General features: G+C 51.7%; 1 protein-coding gene across 3 annotated transcripts in view; it reads right to left on the bottom strand.

Annotated features, from left to right (window-relative positions):
• The window catches only part of DGKH (diacylglycerol kinase eta), a 681,607-nt gene that overhangs the window by 42,784 nt on the left and 621,873 nt on the right, over positions 1 to 16,950 (bottom strand). For all 3 annotated transcript variants that reach the window (XM_078657279.1, XM_078657278.1, XM_078657277.1), the window contains exon 27: positions 6,743 to 6,862. In XM_078657279.1, coding sequence (XP_078513405.1) covers positions 6,743 to 6,862 — 120 coding nt within the window. The remainder of the gene's footprint in view (positions 1 to 6,742; positions 6,863 to 16,950) is intronic.

The following is a 16,950-nucleotide window of genomic DNA, read 5'->3' as shown; positions in this document are numbered from 1 at the left end:
AAACTAGCAATATCTTCAGGACCATATCAGATTACAGAAAGGGTTTTCTGTCTGGACTCGCATACCAAATTAAATACCTAGCTCTCTTTAACCTGATGCTCCTTTATCTTTGCCCATGGTTAGCAATAGCTCATCCGCAGCCTGAACTGATCTTATATTATGCATGCTGTTTTTATACATTACTCTCAGTGTCGCTGGGAAAATTAGTTGAGCAACTGCCCCGTAGTTTCTAAAGGCCTCAAGCCTCCTCCCAAACTCCCACTGCTTGTCAAGTGTGACCCCTTGACAATCTGTGAGTGGTAAGGGATTTAATTTCCAGATTCGATCTGACCTGTTAAGGGTCACACTTGACAAGAACGTTTTCCTATGGATAATAGCCGTATATATATATACATACATATGGTTCCAAAGACAAAGCTAAAAGAGATTACAAGAGTACTGCATTTCATGTACAGATCAAATTGTTTGCTTTGCATTTCTGGCACCTATTTGGGAGCCTTGTACTTTGCTTCAACCCCTTCATCTTGTCTGGCATTTTTCCCCTTACTACTACAAGGTATGTAGGTCCCCGATCTGGCTGCTCTTGTGGAGGGAGGTCTCTCAGTGCCACAGGCAAGAGCTCATAATGTTTGAGGCCCTGGGCTTTCCCCACAGTGCCATATTGAAGGTTTGATGTTTTGTAGCACGTACCATCTGATTTCCATTTTCAGGGTAGGGTTCCTAGATCCTTTGGGGCCACTGACTGCTTCCCTATCATGCCACTGTGTGGGAACACAAATGGTTCATGGCCAGTTTTGGCTGTCAAAAAAGGGTACACTCGTCATCCTTTTCTTTCACACCGGCAATCAAACCTCTGGGTCCTGGAAAGGTGGCACGTCACTAGCAGAGTTCCAAAGTGACATTGACCAGGTGGGCAATACTGTTCACAGACAGTCTCAGAGGCAGGGAGAACAAAGGCTTACGACGGCAGCGGGACCATCAAGAGCCAGGCCAATCTGATGCAGGTGCTCCCACTGTCATCATAGCAGTGAACTGGATACCAGCAACAGGCCACAAGCAAATTCAGAGACCAGGTGCAATGAATAATGCCAGACCCACATAGGCTTCCGTCCAGCAGATCACCTCCATTTCCTGAGACAACACAGGCCACAACAAACTGAACCAAGTAGACTCTTATTCAGCTTGAGTGAGTGCCACAGGTCCCACATGTCAGCGAATGACAGGTGGGCAGCAAAGGGTCTCTGTAGTGATGTTATATTTTCAAATCGGGAGCTCCAATAGAGAGCTCCAGTCCGGCTACAATCTTGAATTTGTCTTGCAGGGTATTCCAAGATGGTGGGCAAAGGGGCTCAGGCAAAGAATTTTCATAACAAAACAATCAGCAAAAAGAACATCTTAAAAGCACATCCTGTGCATATTTAATCACCAAAGCAGGATTTAGTGGCATTCTGTTGTAATGTGGCTCTTGTATTGTGCAGTGCTTTGCTGTTCTTTGCTCCAGACTTCTATCTTTCTGGAATGCCACGGTTGCGGGATTCCACCAGCGGCTGTTGGTCTGTGGCTGGCAAAGGTGGGATCATGCTTCGCGCTACTCTGCTTTTCTGAAGAGAATATAGTCGTCAAGTTTTCTCCTTGTTGTCAGGTGTCATTACTGCATTTTTGGTGACAGTCGGCAGCCACGTTGACAGGAATAGAAAGCAATCTCCCCCGAACCTGGAGAAGTCAGAGCATCAGGGCACCGGAGCACCGGAACCCCATCCTCCAAGAATCAAGGAGGAATGAACCGCCACCAGACGGAGCCACCCGTCAAGAACAAGGAAGGCACTCACAGGAGACACAGCCCCCCACCAGGAGGCGAGTACCGAAGACCAACCCAAGGGTCCTTGCACAATAGGGGAGGAAGGGCGGGCCGTGAAGGAATCTGCGGCTAGAATCGTCTCCAATAACTCGTACATCTGATAGAGACTACTAGCTGCAGATTCCATCACGTAGAATAGATACCCTAGCAATAATATCCCCTGGGAAGGAGGGTCTGCAAAAGGACCCCACAAGCCAATATAGAACAGAGGGCCCCCCAGGAGACCAGATCTGTGGACCAGGAAGAACCTCGTCCCTGCCAGGCAAGGGGAACCCCCACAAGCAGAACCCTACCGACCCCAAGGGGATGTAGGAGGGAAAAGAAGGCTGAAGAGGCTCGTACACTCACAGCAGAGGAACCAAAGGAAAGGGCGGAGAGGCCGAAGCATCTCACTCCCCCACAAGGCAACATAACATCCGTCCAAGACCAGGAAAGGAAAAGCGGAAGAAGAAGCCTAGAGGGCCCAAGGAAACGAGGGAAAAGAAGGGGAACCCACTTCAGATGGAGAGCAGCCTGCCAGCCAGAACAGCACCGGCAGTCAAGCAGCCAGAAGCAAGAAGAAGAAGAAGAACAGTCAGAGGCCCCAGGAAGGCCGAGTAGGCGGCGCCTGGCAAGGGAGAACACAAGAGCGTCCCAGACCTCAGGACAGGAGCAGGGAAAGTAGGAAATGCCCGGGCACACCACTACGAGTGGCCGCGCACACGACTTCAAGGAGCAAAAGCAACCTACACAAATGCCATGGAGAACAGGCATCCGAAGGCGACCAGAACCCTCCAGCAGAGCGCAAGCCATACGACACAGGGTGCGATAAGCCCCAAACATGGGAAACCTCTTTGGAAGAACTTCCGCAGCAGAGAAACAAACAAAAGAGCCACGGGGAAAAAAACACTCCAGCGAAAGGCTTGACAAGCAGCCCAAGCAAGGAGAAGGCCTAATCTCAGGGCCAAGTCTGCACAATAATTCCAACACATACACAATCAACAAAAGGGCCGTCCAGCAGCCAACAATGGCCAGTCCCAAAGAAGGATGCAAATGGCCAATAAAAAACACTCCACAGCCAGAAAAACCGGCCTAAGAAGGTCCAGAATCAACCAGACTCAGGAATCACTGAAGAGGGGACGGTGGAGGAGGATGATAAGGTGTAGGAGGAGGACGGAGCCCTGCCAAGAGCCTCTGGATGGCGGACTCAGCTGGGGGAAGGAACAATAGGATGCCATCAAACAGAAGATCAATGAGTCGCTTCCGAATATTCTCAGGGAATACCCCATCCTGAAGCCAAGCATGGCGATGGAGAGCGACCGTGGAAGCCATGGCCTGGCCCAACACCTCTGAGATGTACAGGGCGGAGCGGAAAATAAACGCCGCCAGCTCCCGGCCATTTAACGCATGATGCCTTAAATCCACCTGACCACCCTCCTGGGACGCTGCGGATACCAGAGACTCTGCCGAGTCCCACAAACAGGAGGAGGCCCGAGCCAGCACACACAAGGTGTTCAGAGCCCGCAGGGAAGCGCTGGTTGAGGCAAACATTTTGCGCCCCCAAGAGTCCAGCCAGTGGCCTCCCGGGACGGCGGAGTCAACAGTGGCGGTAGGGAGGGAAATGCAGTCTGCAAAAGAGTAATGGAGGCAGAGGGGTAGAGGGAGAGGCATGCCGGTTCACGTGGCGCCGGGAGATGCTGGTGCAGAAAATGCTGAGGCACCGGGACCCCTGAGGCAGGGCGCCTCCAAGCCCCCGTCTAGGAAGAAAGGAGGGAACCTTCAAAGGGAAGTAAGATTTCCCTCCCACCAGAGCCCTGGTGGAGGACACGGCGTGAGCGAAGGCCGCACCTGCCTCCGTAGGGCCCCGCGCGGGGAAAGTAGCTCCTCCGTGGGCGACGGCTGCAAACTAAGGCGGCCGTCCCCAAGGCCAAGCGGGGCAGGCAAGGGCCAGACCTGGAAGTTAGAAGGAGCCGACGAATGAGGGACCTGCCGCTCTTCCGACGAACACCTCTGCCACAGGAAGGGCGGAGAGCCGACCTTCGACGCAGGTGAAAAAGACACCACACGGCGACCAGTCTCCAGGGAGGATGACACCAATATACAGGCTGCCTCCGGAGAAGAAGGAACGTCTGAAGACAAATCCACAGTACGACCCCTGCGCGGAGCAGTAGAGTCCGCTGCCTGAGGCGAGGTGCCGGCACCATCAGGCATCGCTAGGCAAGGTTGCTCCAAATTACCCCGCACCGGGGACCGGAGCAGAGACCAGAGCAGGGCTGGAGCCGAACTGGCCCCAGGCACCGCCGACCCACCCTCCACGGAGGTAGCCATCCGCGTCTGGGAACGAGACAGACCTGGGGAGTGACACGAAGCCAGCCGAGGCATAGCTCGTTCGGCAACCCATAAGGCGGTGCCAGGGACGATTCCACCTGCAACTCGCCCCCCGTCGAGACTGCCGTCCGCGAGGAAAGACAAGAGGGGCCTGGAGAGGGGCAAGGGGTCCTCACGGGGCCTCACCCCGGAGCGGGGCGAGGAGGGTTGCCTGCACCGTAGCGGCGTCACCTCGGCCTTAGACAGGACCACCATGCTAAAGGACCGAGAAGGGCTCGGGATGCAACCCGAGCCCTGGTGACCTCCCGCGACACCACAGGGACTCCCGCAGGAGTTTTTGGCGAGGCAGAGACGCCGTGGCCTGAAGGAGGTGCCCCAGAGAAGCCGCACCCAACAGCAACACACCCTCCATGCCTGGATCCGAACCAGCCACGGAGGGCCCTGCGCAAGGCGAGGGGTCCGCCAACACCACAGGAGGGGTAGGAGGGGGAGACACCAGCGAGGCCTGCAAAGCCACTGCGTATATCTCCATTTGGACTCTCGATGCCCCAACACCGGGAAACGGTGGATAGGACAACACGCGGGGTCGCATCACCCGGGGAGATTCGACGCCCCCGGTAGGCTGGAACCTAGCCCCGAAGACAAACTGCGACACTTACCCACCGGGGAGCGACGCTCACGTGACATCGGAGAAGGGCGAGGACGACGACCACGGCCAAACCTAAAGCCGTTCGCTGAAGCAGACCGAGGGGAGGACGTCGACCTGGAGAGACGTGCCGAGAGAAGTTTCATGCGGCGCTCCCGCTTCAACTGTTGACAGGCCTCGAAGTCGGTGGTGCCGTGATCCTCCCCCAAACACCACATACAAATGAGTTGCGGGTCCGTCGCCGACATAAGGCGCCCTAAAAACGTACAAGTTTTGAAGCCCGAAGATATTCGCACACTGTTCCACCGAAAAAATGGCGAAAAAAGGGGCCCGAAACAGGCCCGTTGCAAGGACCGGATCCGCGGTGCATGCGGAAAAGAAAAAAACTGGCGCAGGAGCGCCGGGTCTTGTGTGACTTTCTGACGTCACGTGCGCAGCCGACGCCTGGGCGGATTGCGTGATGTCGCCCCGTGCGCAGGAATGCTGTGGCAAAAAATTTTCCGGATCCAGTCTCCCGCCTGGGGATAATTCTATGTGACGGAATATGCAGCTAGTAGTCTATATCAGATATAGGATTACTAGTGAAGCACAGAAATATTCAAGATGTAATCTGCTATTGATAATCAAATACTTTTTTAACAGGCACAGGAAGAAAAAGTGAACGGAAATATATTCTGAATATTGATCTGGATTCAACTGTCTAGCTCCATGGAAAATGCACTAAAGTGAATAGGTAAATTGCCTTTTGTTTCAGAAGTTCTGGCAGAGGACATGAATTTGCCACAAGAATATAAATGTCAGTAGAAGGGTCTCTGCTGCCGTGGGGCACCAAGAGATCTGATCTGCTCTGCCACGGCTGGTTTTCAGGCTGAAGAAAGAGCAAAGAAACTGGAGAGGGGAAAAGGGAAGACTTCTCCTTCTGCAGCCAACCGCTCCCATCCCTGAGCGGTATGGGGCAAGCGACAGCGGGAGGAGAGAAACTGGTTTCTAAACCACAGTGCCAGAATGGAAATGGGAGGGGGGTTGAAGAAATAGTACCAGCACTAATCAAGTAAAATTAATCTGTACTTGGTCGCTGCTCCTCAGATAGGAACAAAGTGACATATTGGCTGCGCTAACCAATTAGGAGGCAGCAAAAAAGAGCGGCATTAGAGTCAACCTGTGGTAAGCGGCAGGAGGGATCAAAGTCCTTTATTGAAAACAATACTCTTGCAAGCAAGCATAGGCACAGCATGCTCACACAGATTCAACCTAAAAACGACGTATCAGTCAAGCAGTTATCCTCTTCAACAGCAGAGTCACTGTAGACCTGTGCCCTGCCCATAGTAATCCAGCAGTCTCACCAAACAGCAGTCCCACCATTGAACTGTATCTGCCATTAAAAGGTAAATGTCCAGTAAAGAGCCTCTGTGGGGTCTGCACAATTTTTTACTGACCTATGCCTAACCCGGGCAATGGACATAGGTTTTAGAAGCCAATGCGAAATGTAAAATATGTCACGCGAACTTTAGATACAGAGCCATTTGTTTCATTTCACTGGAGACACTGTGTAACGATTGTGAGGAATGCAAGAATCAAATTTAAAAAAGACAACGCTTGCCTAATATCCATAAACATGTCAAGGATAACATCCAAAAAGCCTCCAAAAGCAATGCTGTCAGATAGGTTCCTTTTGGAGAGGCAGGTAAGATTCATGTTTGTAGTTACATTTAATTAAGATCTAAGAAATTGAATAATACAGTAATTTTTATCAGTAAATATTTAATACTTCAAATAAGTACTCGTCTCATCCCATTCGAACGTGAACTGTTAGTACAAGATAATTGTTTTCTCCAAATTTCTGATTCCAGAATCAAGGAAAACTATTACATTCCTATTATCTTTACACAGATGAGGGAATACAGAAACCCCAAATAACTAAGTTTACATACCTCCTCGTCATCTGGCTGCAGAACATAGTAGAGCCATGGAATTTCTGCAAGTTTTGTCAATTCTATCTCAACGTTATGTAAAGCGTTAGATAAAAGCTCTTCGTGGTGAGATTCCAACTGCTATTAGAAACAAAGAATGGGGAGAATGTATTTTAATGTCAATAAAGACCAATGTAATATTCCAAATATTCAGTCTTGGACTGTTAACAACATGTATTAAAAATACTGTAGAAACTAGGATTAAACACAAATTCAACAGGCACAATCGACAAAATTTGCCACACCAGCATAGTCTATTTTGCGGATTGTTATCCGATTTTTGTTGTTACCCGACCTGTGATACATTCATTCACTACGGCTTGGAAACCTAAGTTTAAATAAACTCTTGGATTACATTGCATTATAATTTTAAGTTTCTGCTTTTAATCTGCCAAACATGTTTACAATGTTACAAATATACCAGGCATCATCACCTTATGCATGCTTCATGGAAGATCAAAGCAAACAAATGAGTGGATTATAAAATACACGTGATATAACAACTGTAGGAGAGTAGGGTCTGCTTCCTATGGTCACCCCCACTTTTTGCTGTGATTTACTGGTTTTTAGACTTTAGTGTGGCTGTGGACCTGCTTATCAGACCCACAGCCCAGCTGTTCTCTCTCTAAATTGATACCATGTACTTTAGGTACATACATGATTGGGTATTGGGTCACCTTTGTGAGCCCCTGTATAGTGTACCATGGGTACCCAGGGCATAGGTGCATCCAAGGCCTACCAGGGGCTGCAGCATGTATTATGCCACCCCTGGCTGTCCATCCAAACTGATACCACAGGTGGATCACTCAGCTTAGGTAAGGTGATGCAATCGCCCCTTACTTAGATATAGTATATCTATATCTACCTTTTATATAGACACATAGTAACCTATAAGTCACTCCTATGGCAGGCCTTAACAATCATGGAGGCAGATTGCTTGGTTTTATGTGAGAGGGTGCCTTAGCATGAGCTGAGCCCCTCTGCAGCTTTCGGAACCATGTCCTTATAGCTGTTCTATGATATAGCCATACCATATACTCTTAAGTGCATTATAATCCTCGCGGTTAATGCAAATTTTGGTTTGTCTTTATCAAAACATGGCGTGTAAGGTGTCAAACACTTTGGAATACTACCACCCCGCGCCAATTCTGGCGGCGGGGGTAGCATTCCACCCTTCTATAGGGAGAAGACATGTTGGTTACTGCTTTACCCGGTTAAAGTTAAACAGAGTCTCAGCATCACAAAATGGATGCTGCTGCCACAAACACGAGTCTGACCTCCTGCTGCTGGACGAAACTCCGGCAGGGGAGGCCTGGACAATAGGTTTCCTGCCTTGGGAGGTGCTAGCACCTCCCCGGACAGGCTTTTAGTATATTGGGGCAGGGAGGGCTGCAAAATGAGACACTGCCTGGGGCACACAAGGTGCTCCATGCATAGCCCGGTTGAAACCAGTTGCTGGGGCACACCAGCCCCAGCTCTGGCGCGAAACTGGACAATGAGAAAGGGGTGTAACCACCCCCTTCTCAGGGTCCACCCATAGGAGGGACCTAGCAGGTAATCCAACCGCTTAGTTTAGTATAAAGATAGGAGCTGTGCTAGAGACATTAGATTATCCTGGAACGAAACTCTGAAACGAAACTCTTGGACTTCGACATTCTATACCGACTAGAAGACAGAAGATATCTCCCTTGTGGTCAAGGAGTGACCACCCTGTTCAGACAGGCACCACCAGTAACTTGCCGGTTTGCTTTGTCGACGCTCCCGATGGAACCCGATGACTCAGCTACTCAGGACTGGACTTCCAGACTTCTTGGACTCCGACCCACATCCATAGCAAAGCTGAGACCCGTGCGGACACGAGAGACATGGGACCAGACTCCCTGGACATCCTGCAAATTGCTAACTGCATCGACTCCTGGGGTAACTCGCAGTTGTGCATTGGGGCAAGAGAAGCCCCAGACCCGAGCATCATCTGCACCAGAGCTCAGCCCTCCTCACTCCACGAGTGCAGCATGGGGCCCGCTCCTGCATTTCAGCTAGGTGCGTCTTGCCATTTGCTAGCCCGTTGGCTAGTGAGACCCCTGAAGACGATCCTTTGAATTTCCAATGCTTGCCTGGTTGCTCTGGCCTTGCTTCAGCTTCCTTCCAAAAGAGAAGCGCCTCAGACCTTGCTGGTCTGACCTGAAGCCAATCTTCACTTTCTGCGTGGGTTACTGTTACCAAGGCTTGTTGGGTCCAATCCGGATACCGACACAGCAGTCAACTAGATCCTTCGTGGGACAGCTCAAATCCAGCTCCTGGTCGTCGTCGACGCCTCCTGGTCCTCGTGGCTGCAGAGACAAGCTTCACCTCTTCACCTGTTTGCATCGCGATATCACCTGGTTCCTTCCTGGTCACTGGCTAGTAACCCAGACTCTGTCCCCCTCTGCTTTCAGGTTCTTCAGCTCCTCGATCCACCCTTGGATCCACCCGGACACTCTTCCTTCGGCCGCCCGCAGCACTTCTTTTGCAGGTCTCCATTGAAAGCATCGACGAAACCCGACACGAAAAGACACCTATGCACCCGGCTTCCCTGGGTGAGGTAACTCGAGTACTCTGGTGCTACCGTGGGTATTGACTATCCAAGTGTCCTAGTTTAGAAGGGTTTCACCGTAGTCCACCCGGAAGTGTCCTTAATCAGTAACTTTGTGACTTCTTCGTTTCCCATTGTAAGTCAATGGTAGCTCGCGACTGTGTTCCCACACTGCACGCGTCTCCCGTGGGTCTCCTACTTCCTAACTTTTGGTTCTGTAGTGTAGCCCCAGCGATTCCCTAGGCCCTAGGCCTGTTCACTATTCCTGAAGTAGTTCTTATACCACTTACTTAGTATATGGTTCGTGAGGCCTCTAGGGCAGAATTGTATTTGTGCAACTTAAAGTATGCTGAATGAGTAACTTGTAATGCATTTCGATCTCTGACCTCATAAAGAGTGCAGAGGGGTTGTGTTAGTAATAAATACATATATATTTGATATATACTTTGTGTGGTGTCCTTTCATTTGGTATTCAGGGGATTATATATGGTAAAACAGCTGGCTTCACATGCTCTCTGACGTTTTAGCCTAAGACTGCTGGTTCACGCTACCACTAGGATAGCAGGTCTATAAGGTTGACTTTACAACCAACCACCATAAGGAGTAGTTTCTGTCCTGTAACTCCAGTTCTATAGTAGGGGGTATCTCTGTTATAGTCATAATCTAGTGAATAGTCCCGCCTATGTGCGTAGACCCCGGCAATCAAAAATAATCTCTTAAGTTGTCAGAAAATTGCAGAACTGCAAAGACACTTAAGAGCGAATTTAAAGACAAATAATGCAGCCTATATCCACAGGCTACACTGTCCAGTACTTGAACTAGAAATTCCACCAAAACACACACAAACAGCACAGCCTGCCCAGTTTCTCCCAAAGAGAAACTTGCCTCTACCAGTAAAAGCCTCTGGAATGATAGAGAGAAAGGCATGGACAGACAAGCCCCATAGGCTGCCATTATGTGGCTTAAATAGGATACTGTGCCTTTAAGAGAACTTTCCAGAACTTCTCCCAGTATCCCAGAATGCACAACAGGTCCCTCTTACTTTCAGTTCTTTTTGAAGGCGTAACACGCCTGACCTGTAGCATTCCTTACATGAACATCTCTCGCACCGGGGAGGAGGGCGGGCGCTTATGACTATAACAGAGATACCCCTACTACAGAACTGGAGTTACAGGACAGAAACTACTCCTTCTGTAGTAGGGGATCTCTGTGTATAGTCATAATCTAGTGAATAGAATGGCAAGCCCATCCCCACACCAAAGTGGCGCTGGAGAAAAGAAAAATAACACCACTATTATGCGAACAGATTTCGCAGCAAAGCCTGCCCAACCTGAGCGTCTGCCCTGGCATCAGTGTCCAGGCAGTAATGCTTAGCAAAGGTATGGACCGACTTCCAAGTGGCCGTCTTGCAGATTTCTGCAATAGGAACATTACGGAGCAGAGCTGTAGTGGCAGCTTTGCCCCTGGTGGAATGAGCCTTAGGTTTACCCCCTAATGTCTTATTAGCTTTTAGGTAACACAATTGTATGCAGGACACAATCCACCTGGAGATAGACTGCTTAGAGGTCGCAAGACCCGTCCTGACCGATCCATAATTGATAAACAATTGGTCTGACCTACGAATATCCTTGGTTTTATCCAGATAAAATTTCAACACCCTCCTAACATCCAGGGAATGCAGGGACCTTTCCGCTGGAGAGGAAGGATTCTGAAAAAACGTAGGCAAAGTTATCGTCTGGTTGACATGAAAATCAGAAAAAAACCTTGGGAAGAAATTTAGGGTGAGTACGCGTAACAACCTTAGCAGCATGAAATACAGTATAAGGTTCTTGGCAACACAACGCCTGAATTTCACTCACCCTGCGGGCCGATGTAATTGCCACGAGGAACGCCGCCTTCCAGGACAGGTGCTGCAACGAAGCCTTATGAATAGGTTCAAAAGGCTCCTTCATCAATCTGGACAGCACCACATTCAGTTCCCATGAAGGCGAAGGAAGCCTGACAGGAGGGAATACTTTCTTCAAGCCTTCCAGAAAATCTTTGATCACAGGGATCTGGAAGAAGGAAGTCTGTGAAGGGCATTTCCTGTAGGCAGTCAAAGCAGCAAGATGAACCTTAATAGAATGAACATTAAGGCCATACTGCGCCAAATGTAGAAGGTAAGGAAGAATAACATCCTCCTTGCACGTCGTAGGGTCATAGTTCTTGGATTGGCACCAGATACAGAACCTCTTCCACTTGTAAGCATAGGAAATCCGAGTGGAAGGTCGTTTAGACTCCTTCAGTATGTCCATGCAATCTTCTGGCAGATTTAAATGACCATATTGCACTCTCTCAGGAGCCATGCCGCCAAACTCAAAGACGAGAGGTTGGGGTGCAACATCTGTCCGCCGAACTTCGTGAGAAGGTCCAGCCTGCACGGCAGCCGTATGTGAGGAAGTAGAGACCGGTGAAGCAGGTCCGTGAACCACCACTGCCTGGGCCATTCCGGGGCAATCAGGATCATCCGCACCCTGGACCGGGACAGCTTGATGAGCACCGTCGGAATCAGGGGAATGGGTGGAAAAGCGTACAGAAAGTTGCTCGACCAGTTGATCCATAACGCATTCCCCAGCGTCCCCAGCTGGTAGTACCTGGAGGCGAAGTCTCGGCATTTGCTGTTTTCGGCGGTGGCAAACAGATCTACGTCTGGAGTCCCCCACCATGCGAAGACTTCTCCTAGCACTTCGTCGTTTATGACCCATTCGTGATTTTCCTGAATCAGTCTGCTCAGTGCGTCTGCCTGAACATTCTGCACACCTGGTAGATGGGTAGCCGTTATCGTCAGTCCTCTGGCCAGAAGCCAGTGCCAGATCGCCTGCGCCTCCTGCGACAGGGTGCGCGATCTCGAGCCCCCCTGCTTGTTGAGGTAATACATTGTGGGCGTAATGGCCATCTGTACAAGCAGAGAGTTGGTCTGGAAGGACGGAAGAAAGGCCTTCAGCGCCAAGTGAACAGCTCTGAGTTCCAGGAAATTGATGTGGTACGTGGACTCCGTCTGTGACCACGTCCCCTGAATCTGTAAGTCTCCGGAGTGCGCCCCCCAACCATGGAGAGACGCATCAGTCACGATAGTCTGCGTGGGAATGTCCTTGTGGAAGTGAACCCCTCTCAGGAGATTCTCCGTCGAACACCACCACCTCAGAGACTGAAGAGCATGCAGAGACAGTCGTATCTTGTCGTCCCAAGATCCTCTCCTCTGATCCCACTGATCCTCCAAGCATTCTTGTAATGGTCTCATGTGTAGTCATGCATGAGGCGTTAGGAAGATACACGAGGCCATCGATCCCAGTAGAGAAGACACCGTCCTCACTGTTGTAGATGGAGTGGTCATAAGAGCCTGAGCCTTCCGAAGGAGTGATAATCGTCGCTCCACCGAAGGAGACACGCTTGCTGACAGCGTATTGATGGAGGCTCCCAAGTACTGTATGCACTGGACCGGAGTCGGGACAGACTTGGACATGTTGATGTGCAACCCCAGCTTGTTCAATAGAACGCACGTCTTCTGGAAGTGTGCTTGCGCTTCCGAGAAGGAGGAGGGCTTGATCAACCAATCGTCCAGGTACGGGTAGACAAACACCTTGTTCTTTCTCAGGTGTGCCGCTACCACAGCCATGCACTTTGAGAATGTTCTCGGCGCAGACTTCAGTCCGAATGGCAGTACTGTGTATTGATAATGATTGGCGCCGACTTGGAATCGCTGGAACTTCCTGTGTTTGTGTGCAATGGGCACATGGAAGTATGCATCCTGTAGGTCTATGGCACACAGCCAGTCTTCCCGTTGCAGCTGAGGATAAATCTGATGCAACGACAGCATGCGAAACTTTTCTCTGCGAATCCACTGGTTTGCTTGTCGCAAATCCAGAGGGATTGATGGAGGCGGGCTGGTGAACCAAAGACTGTATCCATTGCAAACAATATTCAGCACCAACTTGTCCTGAGTAATATTTCTCCACTCTGCCAGAAAAAATTGAACGCTTACCCCAACCGGAGTGGGTAACGGATGTAGGGGAAGTAAGCGCTCAGGGCCTAGACCCGGCCGGGCCTTTAGTCGCTGTTGCCGACTGGTGGCCGCCTCTGCCTTTCTGGCGCTTCTGGAACGGTCTTCGGAACTGCTGCTGTTGTCCTGAAGACTGGCCACGCCCTCTGCCCTGGCCACCGAACCGCCGCTGGAACGGTCGGTATGACTTCTTGGTCTCCTTGGGTTTTTCCAAACCCACAGCCGTGAGCGTTTCGGCCTCTGCCTTCATGCGGGCCATTTCGTCATCCGCATGTTTCCCAAATAGGGTTTCGCCAGAGAATGGTAGATTGGCAACCCTTTGTTGTGCGTCCGGTTTTAATGACGTGAGGCGGAGCCAGGCGTGTCTTCGCTGGTTAATTCCATGGCAGAAACCATGCGCCGCCAGCAGGGAAGAGTCGGCCGCGGCACTGATGACCTGATTCGCCACCAACATCCCCTCATTCAACACCTCTTGGAAATCTTCTTGCTTATCACGCGGCAGATGTTCCACAAACTGCTGCAGAGATTCCCAGAGTGCTCGATCATAGCGTCCCAACAAGGCCGTAGCACTCGCAGCCTTCATGGAAGTCGCCGACGTCCCACAAACCTTTCTCACAGACGAATCCAGCCACCTGGATTCCTTATCTGGCGGAACTGTGGAGGACGGAGTGGTGGCATGCTGTTTACGAGCCGCCGTCACAATCGCAGAGTCTTGAGGGGGTTCCACCCTTAGAAAAGCCGGATTCGAGTCGGGAGCCCGGTATTTTTTCTGTAGTCTCGAGGGGGCCGCCTTAGTCACCGCCGGGGTGAGAAAAAGGTCCATGGCCGGTTCCTCCAGGCCCGGAACCAAGGGCAGTAATGGCCGAGACAGATGTTTCTGATGCAGTGTCTCAAAGATCACCGATGTCTTGGGCGTGGGCACCATCAACGAGATGCCCAGTTTTGCTGCACCTCGTAAAAGGATGTTGTGGAAAGACACCAGATCATCAATCGGTGAAACCCTCGCTTCCGGTGACTCCGACAAAGTCGGGGAATAGTCTCTGGTCCCTGAAGACCTTGTCCGGGAACGAGACCTGTGCCTCCTGTGGCGCCGCCTCGACCTTGTGGACGAACTGTTGAGCGAGCGTTCTCTCCTCCTGGAACGTCAACGCGATCTCCCAGCACGTGGGCGCTCCGCATGTTTCCGTGGAGGCGTCTTCAGTGGCCTATCCTGGGGTTTAGGTTTTGGAGTCCCCTTAGGCGGAGTAGGGAGCGGAGGCAGGGACACCGATCTCGGTGGCAGGACTGGAGGCATCTCCGGCCCAGGCGCGGGCCTATGAGGTGGGGCCGGTGGCGGAGGTTGTCCCGCTGGAGGAAGTGGAGGCAGAGGAGTATTGATGGGAGGATCCTCCTTAGGCAAAGGGGGAGGCGTCTTAGGCCGAGGTGGTGTATAAACCACCGAGTACACCGAGCCCGGTGACTTCTTCGGGGGAGGGGACTGTGAGCCAGACCCTCCAGTACGTGAGCGACGCCTCCTCCAGACCCAGCGTGGCGCCATAACTCCTCCTGCGCCGCTGAGGAGAAGCGGAAAGCCTCAGAGACGCCGATCTCTTTCTCCTCGACGTCGAGCGTCGCTCTTCCGGCGTCATACGTCGACCCCGTGACTCCGGCGTCGAACGCCGCTTCCTCGACGTCGAGCGCTTCTTCCTCGACGCCGAACGCCGCCACCTCGACGACGAACGGTCAGTCCTCGACGACGAGCGTCGACCCCTCCTCTGCGTCGACCGTTTTCTCGCGTTCCTCGACGTCGAGGAGCCCCTCGACGGCCATCGGCGGTGTCGCTTCGAGGGCGAGCGCCGATGCCTGTCGATCCTTCTTCGTCGACATCGATGACTCGACGCTGACGTCGACGACGAAGACGCCGTCGGCGGTGATTTCGACGGCGGCCTACCCAGGCCTCTCGACGTCGACCTTCCACGCTGTCTCGACCCAGAGCCCCGGGGAGATGGGGAACACACCGTCGTCATCCCTCTCGACGTCGTCGATGCAATCGACGTCGACGGAGACCGGGACCGTTTGCTGGGCTTCCTGCCTCTGGGGAGCCCCCCAGAGGCCTCATCAGAGGCAGAGGGAGCCTTCCCAGTCTGCCCAGACCCACCTGCAGCCTGCAGTCATCTCTCCTCCAGGCCTTGAAGCCTAATCTTCAGCCTGTCCCTCAGAGTCCTTGTAGTGAAGGTCTGGCAGATCTCACAATCTTCAGAGACATGTGCTTCAGAGAGACAGAGTATGCAGACGTCGTGTGGATCAGACTTGGCCTTCTTCCTTCCACATGCTGGGCACTTGTCGAAAAGAGCATGCATTTCAGAGCCCTAAAAAGCCTGAACAAATACACAGGAGTGAAGGGAAACACCAAGCACACAAACTGAAAACACTTTTAATCCAAAAGTGCACAAAATTCCAATAAACCCTTGAAAAAGGGAGAGCTCAATGCACCAGGGTCCTGTTAGCAGGAGCCGGAAAAAAGAACTGAAAGTAAGAGGGACCTGCTGTGCATTCTGGGATACTGGGAGAAGTTCTGGAAAGTTCTCTTAAAGGCACAGTATCCTATTTAAGCCACATAATGGCAGCCTATGGGGCTTGTCTGTCCATGCCTTTCTCTCTATCATTCCAGAGGCTTTTACTGGTAGAGGCAAGTTTCTCTTTGGGAGAAACTGGGCAGGCTGTGCTGTTTGAGTGTGTTTTGGTGGAATTTCTAGTTCAAGTACTGGACAGTGTAGCCTGTGGATATAGGCTGCATTATTTGTCTTTAAATTCGCTCTTAAGTGTCTTTGCAGTTCTGCAATTTTCTGACAACTTAAGAGATTATTTTTGATTGCCGGGGTCCACGCACATGGGCGGGACTATTCACTAGATTATGACTATACACAGAGATCCCCTACTACAGAAGGGTCGTTTAGACTGTGTGACGGGCAGCACACCCGAGGGTCCCGAAGCACTACAGGACTGGTGGTCCGCCGTGCCCCTCTCACCCATTTGTGTCCCCTTGCAGCAGCAGCCAGAACCGCAGCACAGCCCCGAATGGGAGCCGGGCGTACAACACACATGGAGCTGGGAAGCAGAAAAGGACACCGGCGCCTTTAACTGGGAACACCGACCGGACGAGACTCCTCCCCCTGTGGATGACGATTCGTCAAAAGAGGACGGAACCCGGAAGACGGCGAACGGCGTTTCCGAGGAGGCGAGGAGAGAGCGAGAAGAGAGGTGAGCATTGCGAGATACATCGGAGGACGAAGGAGAAGAGGAGACGAGTGACCGGCTGTTCCGTGGCAGTTCCAGCAAGCCCGGAGGCCAACGACCCCACGAGTCGCCCCGCCACATTCCCACGGGAGGAGCGTGACTCCAACAGGTACGGGGCAAGTTAGCAGGCTGGGTGGGATAACATACCACTCCCCCCCCCCTTAGAACCAACACCACCCGTGTGTGCATTTGTAAATAGCCGACAGTCTCTGCACGTTCCATCCCTTGCACAAGCACTCTCAGCACCGCCTCTGTACAGGAAGTACACTTGAGCTCACGGTT

This window comes from Lissotriton helveticus, chromosome 8 (assembly GCF_964261635.1).
Source record: "Lissotriton helveticus chromosome 8, aLisHel1.1, whole genome shotgun sequence".
NCBI classification, from domain to species: domain Eukaryota; kingdom Metazoa; phylum Chordata; class Amphibia; order Caudata; family Salamandridae; genus Lissotriton; species Lissotriton helveticus.
This window is presented reverse-complemented; position numbering and strand designations above follow the sequence as displayed.